We start from the raw sequence: 16,083 nt of genomic DNA on the forward strand, positions 1-16,083 counted from the left end.
ACCCTGCAATGACAGACTAGCAGATGAATGCATGTTTCTGTGCACACGGAGAAGTTAACATGTTCATGGTTAATTTATCTACCTTATTCATTTCTCACGAGTTCCGGTCTTAATCAACTTTTCTGAGGAGCCACCTGATCATCACACTGGATAACAGGATTTCTATTCTTCCTTCTATTAAAAACCCCACCTGATTTTCAGTGAGCTGTGTTTTGAGTGGGAAAGAAAAGACCCATGTGCCTTCTCTATCACATGTCTTTTTAAAAATTCCAATGCCTTTCCATCATACTCAGAAAAAATACTCTCTTTGCTTGCCACAGCTTACAAACTCCTATGTGTTTTCCCCCACGTCTCCAACCACCCTCCCCCTCTTCTCTAGACCCCAGCTCCCTGGCCTCCTTCTTTAACCTCAAACATGTCAAGCCTTTTCTCTTTCTCCTTAGTAGGGCAGTTTTCTGAACTCCCTCTGCTTACTGTGTGTGTTTAGTCTGTTCTTTGTACCCTATCCCTAGATGTTTGCCATTTCCACCCCCTGACATAATGTTAATCCTAAGAAGACAGCCTCTCTCTGTCCACTGCTGGGATCTGGGGCATAGAAGGCAGCAGGTAAATATTTGTTGAATCCCTGTTGGAAGGGACACATGGCACATGTCCTTATATATCACCAGGTTGGAGTGGTCAGTTTCAGAAAGTGATTCACCTCCATCTTTACTGGTAAATAATCTTGTTAATCACACAGGATGTAGCCAGGCCAATGGACCCAACTCAAGAATCCAACCACTTAATATTTTCTTTGGTTTGCTACTTCCAACAAACTCCACGAGACAGCAACTAAAAAGATAATATTTTGAATCTGGAATGTTAAAGGCCCCTGGAATACACACATGTCTAGAATGCAAATGTAGTGATGTACAAAATGTCTTGAGTCTAGAATTTATGGCTTTGTTATCCAGGGTTGGGACAACTTATAAAGGAAGAACATTATTGCCTCTTAAGTCATTTTGCATTTTTTTTCTTCTCAGAGCCTTATTTTTCCAGAAGCAAAAGTAACCTTAATACTGAACGTCTAGAATATGCCAGGTTTTTAACATACATTGACTTGATTGAAATAGATGTAACTATACCCATTTTATAGGTGGGTAAACAGAAAAATCTTGTTCAGATGCAGGCAGTTAATGAATAGAAGAGATGGAATTAAAACCCCAGTTGATTTAACTTCAAATGGTGAGTTCTTCCATTATGCTGAGCTGTTTCTCCCCAAATCAAAGAATTATTCGGCATCCTATACGGATGTGTCATCCCAAGAGCCCTACCCCACCCCCATTCAAAGGGAAGTCAAGACCCATCCCTCTGAACTGTCTTCTGCACTACTGAAATGTGGAAATGATATCTCAGGACTCTGGGACCAAGGACTTTGAAAAGGCCCTGACTGTAGCACATAATTCAAGCACGACAGACCACACACAGCCCCACAGTGAATTTCCATGGAAACTATGAACTGGCACCAGCGAGCTTACGATGAATGGCCCCCATATGCCCTCTGAAGTGGCCACAGCTCCTCTTTCAGTGGCTGGTACCCAGAAACCACCTCCTTTGTGCTTGTTTTCTTGGGACCTATTCATCTGCCATGTGGATTCTTCCAGAATAACCCAAGAAATAGTGTTGGAAGTCACCTCATGAACGCCGGCGTTATGTGGGGCAGTGAGCAGGGCGGTCTGCACGCACTGCCTTATTTAATCCTGACACACTCCTACAGCTGTGTTATTATCAGCTCCATCACACAAATGAGGAAGTGGAAGCTTCGAGAGGTTGTCACCTGCCCAGAGGCATGCATAAGTGGTGCACCTAGGTAGAGCCATCTAAGGACAGGCGACATCAGAGAATAAATCAGTGTCCCCTCCCACACTTGCTGGGACCTGACTCGCAGGAGAGGGTTGGGGGGCGGTCCCCCAGACCCGGGCTGCCCACAGGGTCTGAGAGTCCTTTGGCCATGCGCTGCAGAGAACGGAGTGAGTGCTCCTTCTGAGAAGACACTGGGACCAGTGTGTCCTTCGGGAGGGGCTGGTTCAAGAGAAGGACCTCAACTGAGAATCCACAGGATGGCAAAGCAGGAGACTGGCAGGGATCGAGGAGTCCTAGCTGCATTCAGGAGGTGGTGCCTAGAGACAGAGCAGGGGAGCCATCCTAGAGATTCCCCTTGGCCTTCAACTTGGGAGAGGACAGCAGGCCAAGGCCCTGCCCGTATGAACACGGGAGAGAGGCTTGTCAGCCTTCCGGGCCAGCTTGGTAACGGAGCACCAGCCACGCTCTGTTCCCGTGGTGCGTTCACTGTCTGCCTGAATGGGCTCCCATGGGGCCAGGAGCAATGTCTGTGGACGGAGGGGTCCTGCACTGATCAAAGACGAGTCTGGGAAAGGGGCTGCCTCTTCCTTCAGGTGCTGTCAGTAATAATCCCCGCTTCAGTGGAGTCCACCTGTGGTTCTCCACAGAGGGCGATTTTGCCCCGCGGGGGACACTGGCCACGTCTGGAGACATTTTCGGTTGTTCCAACGATGGAGGTGCTTTTGGTATTGAATGAGGGAGGCCGGGGATGCTGCTAAACACCATCCACGATGCACAGGACAGCCTGTCACAACAAACAATTAGCCGGCCTAAAATGTCAGTAGCACCAAGTTGAGAAGGCCTGGATTATAATCATCAGTGAAAACCCCTCTTCCTGAAACAGAGGGCTACAGATAGTAACCATGGACGAAACTGGCCCCAAATCTCCCCAGTGAGCAGAGCAGGGCAAGAGAAAGCTGGTAAGTTTTATCCTCATGTTAGTAGCCTTGGAAACGAAAGCTGCCAAGTATTCTAGGCACACAACCACACACACACACACACACACACACACACACACCCCCCTCAGATGCAGGCACTCTTCCCCTAAATCTTTCTAGCCACACTATGGGGCAAGAACTGTGACTTTCCCCGTGTATGGGTGAGGATGCCCTGAGGCTCAGAGAGGTTGAGCAACTTGCCTAAGGTCACACAGTTAGTAAGTGGACTTAGCCATGGCAAACACTAAAGCTTTGGGTTGAAGGGTCCAATCGAATTAAAACTGGAGCAAGGGCAAGTGACAGGGTTTGGGTCTAGATGGCCAGTGACTGGCTCTTTACATCGGGCTTAAATGAAGGAGTCAGATGAAATCAATTTCCATAGTTTATGATTCTTTGAATCTAAATCTTAAAATGGAACCTTCTTCCCCCACTGTAGATTTTAGTTTCTTTGTCTCCTCCCCTAGCCATGACACCTATTCCTTCCTCGCAGAGGCTGGCCCTCAAGTTCAGGGATGAAAATCTCATCCATAAACCAGGAGCCATTACAGAACCACGCTGTGCTGAGATCAATTAACAGGAGTCTTAAGAAAGTGGTAATGTATTGCGTTTTGTGCACTCGCTATGCCAGGAAAGCTAATCTTTGCTCACAGAAATGGAGGTACAAGGCAGATGGCTGAAAGCGTACGGCAGGCACATACATTTTAAGTCCGTAGGTTTGAGCCAGAAATAAATGAGAGGTGTGACAGCGCCAGGGCAGAGTGAGAGAAATGTCTTTTCAGGCAAAAAGGATACACTTGCCAGTGCTTAAATGGGCTAGTTTCTGTGATTCATTCATTGATTTCAGCATCTACTCTGTGGGTGGCACCATCCCATGACTGTGGTGGGTGAGAGGACATAGACACAGAAGGTCGTCAAGAATGTGCTCTGAGGGGCCAGAAGAACGGGACAGCCTCCGCGCTCGCCCTTTGCCCGATCTCATTCTGTGTGCAAATCCGTTATCACGGTGACCCTCTGAAGCAGGTCCCATTCGCATGGTGGGTGAAGATACAGAGTCACCGAGGAGGTTAAGGGACTTGCGTTGGGTTTCTAACCAAGTCAGTTGGCCCAGAGAGCCTGCTGTCACCAGGATACTCTCTGCTTCCATACACATAGCAACAGCTCTGTCTGAGAAATGTATGGGTGCCTCTGAGTGTCTCTGTCCTCCCAAATGGTAGAATGTGACAGCTGGTAGTCACAGGTGACTGAGCTCCTTGGGGTTCATACCTCTCTAACCTCCATAAACTCGATGCTTTACTGGGAGCTCAGGCTCCAAGGTATAGAGAATGGGTCCCACAGGGCCCAGGGAGGAATCTGTGCTCCTGACCCCTCTCACCTCCTTGTTTCCATTGTGCAGATGGCAAAACTGAGCCCCAGGGAGCCTACAGACCAGAGTGGAAAGGATTCATTCCTCACCTGTCAAATGAGGTGGTTGGAGCGGCTTCGGCATGACTTCCTGAGCACCTACTACTCTGTGCCAGGAGGGTCCCCGGGTCCTGAGGCATGGTGACTGTGAGGACCCAGGAAGCACTTTTTGAGGGTCTGGCTCGTGAGCGTGGCTTCCTTGTGGGGTGGGGGGGGGTTCCCTGGATCAGTACAGTGGAGCCCTGTCTGCGGAGCCCCAGAGGGGCGTGAGGATGCTCTTCAGCAGCAGAGAAACCCAAACTGGCCATGTGAGAATGAGGATGTGTTTCAGAGTCTGTTGGAGGAGCCCACTCCTGCGGACCACCTCATGTCTAGGTCTGAAACAGCCCCCTCTGGGGCCCTTGCCACTCAGGGGCCTCACCAGCCAGGCTATTACTTTAAAGAGAAAGGCAATGCTATGGGTTGAATTGTGTCCCCTTAAAAAAGATACGCTGGAGACCTAACCTTGGGACCTCAGAATATGGCCTTCTTTAAAACTGGCGTCTTTGCAGAGATAACTAAGTCAAAATGAGGATGTAGGGTGGGCCTCAATCCAATACGACTGGTGTTGTGATAAAAAGGGGGAAATTTGGACCCAGACACACAGCGGAAAGATGGCCATCTCCAAGCCAAGCAATGCCTTAGGTTACCAGAAGCTAGGAGAACGGCCTGGAACAGATCCTTCCCCAGAGCCTCCAGAGGGAGCATGAGTCTGATGACACCTTGATTGACTTCTGGCCCCTGGAACTGTGAGACAAGCCATTCCTGTTGTTATAAACCACCTGCGTCGGGGACGTTGCTAAGGCAGCCCAGGGAAACTAATACAGGTGGGATAAAAGCATTATTGATTCCGGCTGGACTCTCATGGATCCTTCCGTCTTGGTTTGCTTTGATCGTTCTGGTCCTCAGGGAGCAGCTGCCTCTCTGGGTTTGCCACCGTATATTTTGGAGCCCAGTGGCGTGTGCATACGTTTTAAAGCTTTTGATGGACTTGCTGCAAGAGCATCAGACCTTCTGTTGTCATCTGGTCCTTAATAGGGAGGAAGGCAGGGAACCAGACTCCTGCCCTGGGCACGAATCCCAGGAGCCCTGGCATTTGGGAGACACGCCCGAGGCTTATTCTACAAAAAGCTTCCCATGCGGGGTCTCCCAACCATGGGTGGCCCCTGGACGACAGAGCTCCTTCCATCCTCACCCAAACCACCACTCTCTTCGTCGTCCCTTCTCTCCAAATGCCTTCTTACCAGAAACTTCACGGGCCATTTATTTTCCTTCCTACAACATGGGGGCAGTTGCCTGAATCTAGGAAGTGGATTGGGTTGGAATTATAAATAGTTCTAAAACAGAGAGACAGAAAGACTGCCTGGTGTAGTGGAAAGAGAGTTCAGGGGGCTCAGAGAGGGCAGGAGTAAGTCACTGCTCTACAACGAACTGCTGCTCATCCTGGGGGAAATCCCATGGGACTCCCTGAACCTCAGACTCTTCTTCTGTAGAATAGCAATGACCATTTCAACCCTGCCAACCTCAATAGAATTCTGGATGTTTGTGTGAAGTGTTATATAAGCTGACTAATCTGTTGGGGGGACAAGGTACATAACAGGTGCTTAGGGAATCGAGAACATTGGAAGGACTGTATCAGTTCCCTAGGGCTGTGGTAACAAACTACCACAAACTTTGGTGGCTTAAAACAACAGATATTTACTGGCTCCCAATTCCGGGGGCCAGAAGCCCCAAATCGGTGTCATGAAGCCAAATATCAAGGTGTCAACAGAGCCATGCTTCCTCTGGAGGCCCTAGGGGAGAAGCCAGTTCTTGCTCCTGCAGCCTGTGTGGATTCTTGTCTGGAATCTGGTGGAATTGGGTGGCGAATTCTTCAGCTGCTGTTTCTCCGCTCATGGGTGCAGCACCCCCTCCAATTTCTGCCTCCCTGGTCACGTTGCCTCCCCCTCTTCTATGTACCTTCCCCGGCCTCTCTCTGGTAGAAACACTTGTGATTGCATTTAGGGCCCACCAGGATAATGCAGGATAATTTTCCCAGGTCAAAGTCTTTAACTTGATTACATCTGCAAAGCCCCGTTTTCCTTATAAGGTTGGGACCTGGGATCTTTCGGTGGCCATATTCAGCCCATTATAGGGATGTTGCCAATTATAATGAGAAGTTAGGTATGTTTGTAGGAGTTCCCTTGATGTCATTGCAAAGAAACACAAGTGAAAGAATAATTTCTGTGCCAGGTATTATTAATGCCAAGCCTCTAAAGGGAAACCAGTGGCCTCATTTAGTAGATGAGGATACTGAGGGTCAGAGAGGCAAAGGAGCCTGCCCAACTCTGCATAGCTGGTGGGGCCGGACGTCCAGCAGTAAAGTTGACGTTCTTAGGCCTCATCTCCCTGACCCCTGACCTTCTGTTATCTGAGAATCCTTAACCTGGAGGGCTGACCGTCATCACAGCACATATTCTTCTGCCCTTGGTGGGGCATGAGCTCTTCCCCAAGAAGCTCCAACGTGAAGTGGCTCATCTGATGTGATTTATGGCAATCACACCGGATTATGTGGGAAGTTGCTGGCCCAGCCGGGAAGGGGCCTGGGGTTTTCTGACACGGGTGAATGGCTCAGGACTGCAAGGTCATGACGAAGTAGAACACGTGACCCCGCAGTCCTGCTCCAGTGCCCCTGGGCATCCATGTGCCCGTTACCCTCCTGGCATCACTCTCCAATGGGCGGACGTCAGATGTGTCCCCCACCACCCAGCCTCTCTGCTCCCATTGTTCTTTATTTTTTTAATCTTGTCCTTGGCTTCTGGAACATGAAGGGCTACACTCTGTGCCCGTTCATTGGTTGACCCTTCGCTTCTCATGCGCTTTCTTTCACTTACTTATTATTTCTCATTTCCATTATGATTGTGATTGTGTACCTGAGACTTTTATTATAAAGTATATTGAACGTGTTTGGGAAGCAGGAATGGTATAGAGATTAGAGGTAATCCAAACTTTCCTTTTGTCGCAAAAAAAACCCATCACCACCACCACCAAGACAGCCTTTTATGCTTCAGAAAGCCATTTTCTTAAGTGAAGCTAAGTGCTTAGGTTTTGGAGGCATAAATATGCAGGATTAATAAAGAAACCTCCTCCCCCAAGCCAGGTCAATCCATTCAGAGAGCTAACATTGGAATTCCAAAGCGCCTCCTCTATCTGCTATTTTGCTCACCCTTCCAACAATATCGTGAGAGAAAGTGGCGATTACTGTTCACCCATGTTTCAGACACTAAGTGACAAGTCCAATGTCACCGAGGCAGGACTTGAACCTCAGTCCCGCCCTCTGTCGTCAGCTTCCCTGAGGGTCACAGAACGGACACAGAGCCCTGCCAGACTCCCTTCACTTGCCAACACCCACTGTGGCCACGCGGCCACCTTACCTGCTGTGGCCATAGCTTTCGGGAGCGTGGTACATGAAGACATTCCCTCGGGCCCTCCTTGCCCAGTGGCTGGCCATGTCGATTACGGGACAGGTGATAAAGTAGTCCCTGGTCACATGAGGACAGAGGAGGGAGTTTAGTTATGGGTCGTTCTATAGACAACTGCGCCAGGGACATGCTTCTCCTGGGCCAGGGTCCCCTGGGCCACCAGGTGCCTCGGCACTGGCCTGCAGAGAGCACTCACTGGCGTGCCTCTCGGCCAGCTGTCTCCACTGCTGGCACCAGGTCCAGTCTGGTGTCTGGCCGGCAAGGTCACCCAAGGTCATGCAAGGAACCCGTGGGGCAAGCATCTTCCCAGCACACTAATTTTAGAGACTTGGGAACAAAACACGCTATAGTAAAATAAATACAATATACTATGGTGAAGAACACAAAAGGATTGTACATTTCGAAAGAAGGCAGAAGAAATATCCTCAAGGGTATTTCAAGCATATGATATGTTTAGACCAGTGGCTCTCAGCTGGGGACACGCCCAACCCCCAGGGGACACTTGACAATGTTTGGGGGATGTTCTCATTGTCACAGCTGGAGACGAGAAGGTTCTGACTGGTATCTAGTGAGCAGGGGCCGGGAGTGCTGCGGAACAGCCTATGACTCCTGAGACGGACCCCTCAGCGAGGAATTATCCACCAGAAATGCCATAGCGAGGAGGTTGAGAACCCTGTTCTACATTCCCAAAGCTTCCCATTTGTTCCCCCTCTGGGGTGATGGGAATGTGTCTGAGAAGCATCAGCTTGCAATGGTGGGGTCGTGCGTGGGCTGGTGCTCAAGCTGCGCACCAGAAGAGGCACCAGGCCCAGTCAGAACCAGACAGACCTCAGGCAGCCTGGAGCCCAGCAGGCTCTGAATCCCAGTCAGCGGTCCTTGCATCTCCTTGACCCTCCCTCTCCTCATCTGAGAAATGGGGCCCCTGGGACCCGCGCCGTAGGGATATGGTAACAACCGAGGCTGGTAACGGCCATGAAAGTCTCTCAGGGCAGAGGGTCTGTCTACCCCTGTTTTCTGGCTGTTGAGATGAACTCCTTTGTTGAGTCTGCAGGGCAGCTGGAGTGTTTCTAGGAAAGGCTCTAAGGGGGGTTGGGGCCAGCCGCTGGGGTCTGACAAGGCACACAAGGCTGCCATGCTCCACTGCATGAAGAAGAGAAGTGGTGAGCAGGACCGGGCTGGAATCAGACCTACAGGAGAGAGTCACGCCCCGGCAGCCAGGTGGAGGGGTGCTGCCAAGGAGAGGCAGGGAGGCCGCTGCCTGAGCCTGGCCAGGAGGCCATGAGGGCCCGAGCTAAGGGGGAACCGGAGTCTGCCTCCTCAGTGAGGCCTTCCTTGGTTACCTGCCCTCCCTCACACTTCAGCTCTTGCCCCCGGGGCACAGATGCCTTCCAAGGCAGCTAGAGGCCAAGCTGGGGCCAGAAGAACTTCAGCCTTGAGCTTTTTCAACACCCAGTCCTGACTGGGTGATGAGCCTCTCAGGGTCCAGAACTGGGACATCTGTGAGCTCTTAGAGTCCAGTCTGGGGCTGGGCCTCTAGGAACAGCTGCTGGCTCCATAGTTGGAAAGAGCTCTCCAGTACAGGGATAATTAAAGCCTTTGTGGTCCCCAAGATCCCAGTGGGCGGGACCGCGTTTTATTCTGAGCTAGTGACTCTGTGACTGGAAACCACAGCCTCCCGGGTGGGGAGACCACAGCGGGCAGGGGGTCTCAACCCCCTTCAAGCTGTCCCTTGGCAGCACAGTCCGGGGCACCTCTGTGACCCCAGGCGGCTCACCGGGTGGCGTTCTCCAGGGCCCGGGAGAAGGAGGCATACTCGTCGGTGGAGTGCTGCAGGGAGTAGTACCACGTAGCCGCGGCCTGCACGCCGGCATCCGCGTCCTCACCGCCCAGCGAATTCTGCAGCGCCTGGTAAAAGGCTGTTTTGCTACTGGTCCGGCCTTGACTTTCCTCAAATTGCTTTAAAAAGAGACAGGGAAATGCCCAGTCAGCTTCTGAAAGGCTGGAGTCAGTCTCCCAAAAACACTTGCTCCAGAAGTTTCTCCCTGGGAATCGGTGGGACGTGGTGCTGCCCAGGTTCGAATCCCAGCTCCACTTGTTCTAGCCGTGTGACCCTCCACAGGTCGTGTGCCCCCCCCGCCCCCGTGTCTGCCTCTACCTGCCTGAAAACAGACACAATGGAGCGTCCTCCGTGTGGGGTTGCGGTGAGGACCAAAAGGGTAAACACGCGTGAAGGGCTCAAAGTGGTGCCTGGTACTCAGTAAGTGCTCAATAAACGCGAGCCATTGTGGCAAGCTGGTGCAGGTCACCCTGTGCTTGACCCCTTTGCTCCCTCAGCCGGCCTGTCATCTGGTTTTGTTAAGAGAGCTATCTCCAGTTTCATCCACCGACTGGATCCATCAACAGACGAATGCTTCCCGCCCACGTTTACACCGATGAACATCCTCTCCGTCCGTGGCCAACTGCGTGCCGGGCCTGGGAAGGAGCCGGGCGCAGGCTGTCGAAGCTGCCTGCCCGCACAGGCCTCACATTCTGGTGGGCAGAGGGGAAGGAAGCGAATAATTGTACAGTTTACCAGGGTGCTACGAAGAGAAACAGACCCGGTTGACAGGGATAGGGCGGGGGCTAGTTTTTATAGAGTAGTCAGGGAAGGCTCTCGGCTCTCTGGGGATGTGTGTCCATGTGGAGCTAGCTAGCTTGCTTGCTTGCTTTCCCTCTCTCTCTCTCTCTCTCTCTCCTCCCTCCTTCCTCCCTCCCTCCTTCCTCCCTCTCTCCCTCCCTCCCTCCCTCCCTCCCTCCCTTCCTTCCTTCCTTCCTTCCTTCCTTCCTTCCTTCCTCCCTCCCTCCATTATTCCTTCCTTCCCTGTCCCAACATTCCTGCTCTCTGCATCAGGGCAGTCTGGGAGGACCATCTGCCTTGCCAAGGACTCAGTTTCCTCATTTCCGAAGACAAGGGGCAGCAGGTCAGAGATGCCACTCTCAAGTGTGAGGCACAGACCCCAGGGCCCTTGCTCAGTCCTATGATGGGTGTTTACATCTTTCTAGGCTCCTATATCAACAGCACGATTTGCTTATCAAGACACCCTGGCATGTTTAAATTGTTTTTCTAAACATTTCCAAGCATACAGGACCTGTGATTAGAATTCGAGGTGTGGGTATGACCAGGAAGCAAACCTTCCTGTCTGAGACACTCTCTCAGCCGACGCCGGTGGGCTCATGCAGGAGGGGCCAGACGAGTCGGTGGAGTAACTAAGCCAAGCCTTGTCCACCGGCTCAGGAGAGGTGAGGGGAGGGGAGCACCATTTTAATTCTGTCTATAACATGTGTTTCTTGGGAAAAGATCTGAAGCAACTATGGCAAAATACTAATATCTGTTAAAAATGTAGGGTGAATACAACAGTAGTCATTATATCAATGACTTTCAAGGATTTTTGACCATGATCTGTAGTCAGAAAGACATTTTATGGATCAGAACACATGCGCGTGTGCACAGAGGTCTAGAATAATGTCCGTGAAGGACATTCATGCTCGAGGCTCTTCCTGTATGTTCCAGGGCTGAGGCCTCTAGTCTAACCTGTTCAAAATGCTTACCTGCAATCACTTGAGCTGACTTCACAACCTAATAGTAGTTCAGGGGAGAAACTGCATTATGTTATTCTCTGTCCTTTTCTGAGTGTTTGGGATATCTCATAACAGAAATATTATAGAATATTTATATTCTAGATATCAAAAAATCTTTATAGAATATAAAGAAATTGTGCACATATCTCCAATTATTGCCAAACATTGAACATGCCTGTTTCACCGAAATATCAAAATCACACGTGAATTGGGAAACTGCACAGAATCACTTCCAAATTCCAACACAACATACGTTGAAAGGGCTGAGCATAGTTCTGGGCACATGGGCAACAGATGTGAGGATTATTAAGCTGCCCCCAGGCCAGGGCAGGGGGCCCAGCACATGCTCAAAATGCTGTGCTCAATCCCCACATGCTGTTGGTGTTTGCTTGTCTACGGCTCCAGAATGACCATGTAGCAAAAGGGGTGCGTGGGATTCAGTACAGTGCCAGGCACCTAGTCATAGGTGGTGCTCAGCAAACGTGTCGGACCAATGGTTAGTGAAGACACTGGCCTTTGTAGAGAGGACACAGGCTTGAGGCCACAAGGAGACTCAAGAGTTGAACCTCTTGGGTTCAGATCCCAGAGTTGGAGAGACCCGGGCTTGGATGCTAGCTTCGCCCCTTATTAACTGTGTGACCCTGGGCAAGTTACTGAATCTTCCTGTGCCTTCATTTCCTCCTCTGTAAAATGGGCACAGGAATATTACCTTCTTCATAAAGCTGTCATGAAGCTAAATGAAATGATAGCTACCGATTTCTCAGCCTGAGTGTAACCGTTGCTCGATATTTGTAGATGCAATCTTGTGCCCGGCCCGCATGGGTCAGGGAAGACCCTGCCTTAGAGACCTCATCAATGTTGATCCCATCGGCCGTGGATCCAAACCCTGGGAAACTCCTCTTCCTTACCCCTGCTGCGGAATGACCAGCCCCACCTAACGGGTAGGGCGCCTACATGAGTTCCTTGGAAACTATTTTCACAATGAGGCAGCTTTTAAGAGGGGCAGGGCACCAAGCCTGGACACGGCTAGAAGTACCTCTACCATAAAATAGTCTAAACAGTTCCACAGCTAGGGAGCCAGAGGGAAGGGCCCGGTTTGGGCTCCCATGAGACTGTGATTGCTTTCCTATTTCCAGGGGATCTGAGCCGGGCTGAGACTAGCCGGGGCGCGGCCTCGCTGGCTGGTCAACATTCTAGAGACGGCTGACATGAGGTCCCCAGCCCCGGGGAGCACGTGGGAATGCGAAGGGGGCCCGTTTCCAGCAAGAACCGCATCTCCTCATTCTTGGCCAGGACCTAAGCGCAGATGCTGTTGCTGGTTTAATTAGAGAGTCAGCAGGAGGGATGGGGGCCACCACGTGACGCCCAGCACTGACTCCCACAAGCTGTAATTACAGGCGCAATCCGCCGAGGAAGTGGGTTCACTACAGGCTGGGCTGTGTTAAGGGCCGTCAGGAACTGGCACGTCCTCTGTGCGTGTGTTAAAAGGACTGTGCGTGTGTTAATATGTCCTACCGAACAGTTAGAGCCCGTAGGAAACTTTCGAGACCGTGCAGGGCTTCACCGTGGTCTGGAATGCCTCGTGGCCTAGCGCACGGAGCGTGGGGTCTGTATTTGAGAGACACAGGTTTGAACCCGGCTCTGGTGTGTGACCTCAGGAGATAATTGCCATCAATAAATTTGCCTGGTGAATATTCCTCTCTGTGCCTGGGGTGGATGTTAGAATCGAGTGAATTAGTGATACCAAGTGGCTGACACAATAGGCGACAATACATATTCCTACTCTCTCTCCTCTGGCCAGTAAATAATTTTTTTTTTAAGATTTTATTTATTTATTTGACAGAGAGAGACACAGCGAGAGAGGGAACACAAGCAGGGGGAGTGGGAGCGGGAGAAACAGGCTTCCCGCCGAGCAGGGAGCCCGATGCGGGGCTCGATCCCAGGACCCTGGGACCATGACCGGAGCCGAAGGCAGACGCTGAAACAACTGAGCCACCCAGGTGCCCCTCTAGCCAGGACATTATTGAAAATAAATGCCCTTATGTTCACTGCAGGGTTGACAGACATGATGGAGAAAGTTTTGCTGGAGGGCCTTTACCTTCCATTCACGATTTCATGCAACAAATTTCTATCGAGCACCGACACCTGCCGGGAGCGAGTCGAAGAATTTGAGATGCATCAGGGAACGATACAAGTTCAATTCTCTGCCCTCTGGGGGCTTTGAGTGGAGCTGGAGAGCCTGGCGGACACATGGCAAATTGTGTAATAGAGAAAGTTTGGTGGTGAAAAGGATACGGCACAGACAAGGGCAGCATGGCAGGGAAGAGGCCTGGGGATGCTGGTGGGTGAGGGTTGAACTTGTAAATGGAATCCTCAGGGTGGGCCTTGTGGAGGACAGCTGAGCCAAGACTCGGGGAGGTGAGCGTTAGGGTGCGGGCAGCTGGGTGAGGAGTGGAGGCGAGCGTGGCCAGTGCAGAGGATGAGGGCAGAGGAGAGAGCGGTGAGGCAGAGGGAATGGAGAGCTGAGCAGCTGGTGTGGCCCCATCCTGCTTTTGCTTCAGGAGGGGCCAGGAGAAGTGTCCTCCATTGTGCTCTGCAGGTGCCGCCTGCTGGAGATGGGGGTCCATGTGGGGGTTGAGGCAGAACAGCTATCTGCCGGGTGTCCTTGAGTTGGCGCCCCCTGTTCTGGGGCCCCAGTAAGGAGCCCACTAGCCACTGCTGCCTACTGGTTCCTTCCCCTGCCACTCCAGTCCTATGATGTGGCTTCAAACCCCAAGGCGATCCTCAGAGCTCTCCCCACACCCCCACGGCTGGCCCTCTTATTCTTAGGGAAATGCCCCTCTGGAGCCCTTCCTGAATTCCCTCCTTCTTCTTGGACCCAGAGATCCCCCTTCTTTCCCATGAGGCTGAGGCCTCCCTGCCCAGGGCTCTGGGACCCTCCCTTGCACTTCTTCATTGGCGTCACTGGGTGAATCCTCTCCTGTAGGACCTTCAGTGTGCCCCTCTCCGTGACTCCGCCCCCCCCCCCGAGAGCCAAATGCCCTACGGGTGTCCCCACCGAGGATGGTCCTGTCCGTCTCACCTCGGCGTTGCCAGCTCTGGGGCGCGCACTCAGTAAGTGTGTCCCCACAGCTGTCAGGCTCCTGTCCTCCCCCTACCCAGTTTCCCTCAGGGGTCACTGATGTCACCCCTTGACTCCCCCTTCGGGCAATGCTGGCCCTTCCACCCTTCCCGTCCCGGCCCCCTCCCCCACCCCAACTTGACAATCTTCTCATCTCCTTTTCCCTAACCTGCTCTGCTTCAGGCTTGTCTCTGGAATGAACCCTTCTGCTCTCTTGCCCACTTTCAAATGCTGAGGTCCCCCAGCCGCCATCCCTGCCCCCTTCTCTTCCCCTTCCGTCCAGATATGCTGAGAGGTGGGGGTACCGTTTCTTCCCTTTGCTTCGATAATAACCGGCAGGTTAATGAATCCTAAATCTCTCTCTAGTCTGAACCTCAGACCCGCATATCCAATATCTCCCAGCTCCTGGGAACTTCTCAGGTTCCTCGAACTCATGAACACAATTGAACTTCATCATCTACATGTGTTCTTCCCCAGCTCCAGAACCTTCCCCTGCTATTTTCCCATCCTCAATCACTAAGACCAATAGCCAGACACCTGATTAAAAGAGAGATGTTGGCTGACCCCTCCTACTCCCCCACCTTCCCCAACACGCTACTGTACCCCGATCCTGAGGATTCTCCTCCTAACACATCTTAACCACCATCCTATCGGATCCTCCTGACCTACCCTACCCTTGCTCATGCTCTCATCAGCTTCTACCCCATCCTGGGGCAGAAACACTGACGATATCTGGCAGGTGGGGATTCAGAGAGAAGTGTACACAGAAGGTCCTTACATAATTTTTGTTCATTGGTTACTCTTGAAGTTATGCAGAACGGTTATGACATCATAGGTTTGAGAAGAAGAGACCCAGAGTAGATTCCCCAAAGGAAAAAACAGGCAGCCTTTCAGAGTTCAACACCTGATTCTTGCAAGTGTGCATGGAAAGATGCATACGTGAATGAATGCCCCCAGAATCCCAGAATTCTCTAGAGCTCTGAAGTAGATAAAAACAAATAGTCATTTGCTCATTTAACGAACATGAATTAAAGGCCTCCTGGGCCAGCAACTGGGGATCCAAAGTGAACATGACATGGTTCTTGCCGTGGAACAGAGCTGGTAAAATCAGAGTGGCAACTCATCAGTGAGCAGACTGCCCGCACGGAAACTGGTTGAGGGTTTGCATCTGGCGGAGCTGATGGTGCAGAGGGTTCTGGAAGCACAGTGGCCACTTCTGCACTGCCCACGCTCCCCACCCCATCAGCCTTCCCTTCCCCTCCACTGAGATGGCCCTCGTCATCACCCATGCCCTGTCAGGTCCAGCGGCCCCACCTCTGCCCCCCTGCTCACGCCACCCTCAATGACATCTGACACTTGACTTCTGCTTCCCTTCAGAAATACAATTTTCTTGGCTTTTGTGACATCACATTTTCCTGGTTTTCTTCCAAATCTGTATCTATAGCTCTGACCTTTCTCCTGAACTCCCACCATGTATACCCAACGGCCAATCCAAGGTTTATCTCAAATCTGGTTATTTCTCACTGTTACCATGCCTGCAATCCTTATTTAAAGTATCAGCTTGCTCCCTGGACCTCCCAACACAGGGCAATCTGGTCTCTACTTCCTTTGTCACCTCCCCATA

General features: G+C 51.5%; 1 protein-coding gene across 1 annotated transcript in view; it reads right to left on the reverse strand.

The window, feature by feature from the left end:
* TG (thyroglobulin) overlaps nt 1-16,083 on the reverse strand; it is a 241,234-nt gene that overhangs the window by 9,442 nt on the left and 215,709 nt on the right. Inside the window, exons 44-45 of the mRNA XM_088022877.1 lie at nt 9,495-9,676; nt 7,673-7,780 (exon numbers count right to left, since the gene is read on the reverse strand). Of these exons, the coding sequence (XP_087879003.1) occupies nt 7,673-7,780; nt 9,495-9,676 (290 nt within the window). The remainder of the gene's footprint in view (nt 1-7,672; nt 7,781-9,494; nt 9,677-16,083) is intronic.

This window comes from Eumetopias jubatus, unplaced genomic scaffold (assembly GCF_037043125.1).
Source record: "Eumetopias jubatus isolate StellerSeaLion01/CBP00866 unplaced genomic scaffold, mEumJub1_p1.0 scaffold_4, whole genome shotgun sequence".
NCBI classification, from domain to species: Eukaryota; Metazoa; Chordata; class Mammalia; order Carnivora; family Otariidae; genus Eumetopias; species Eumetopias jubatus.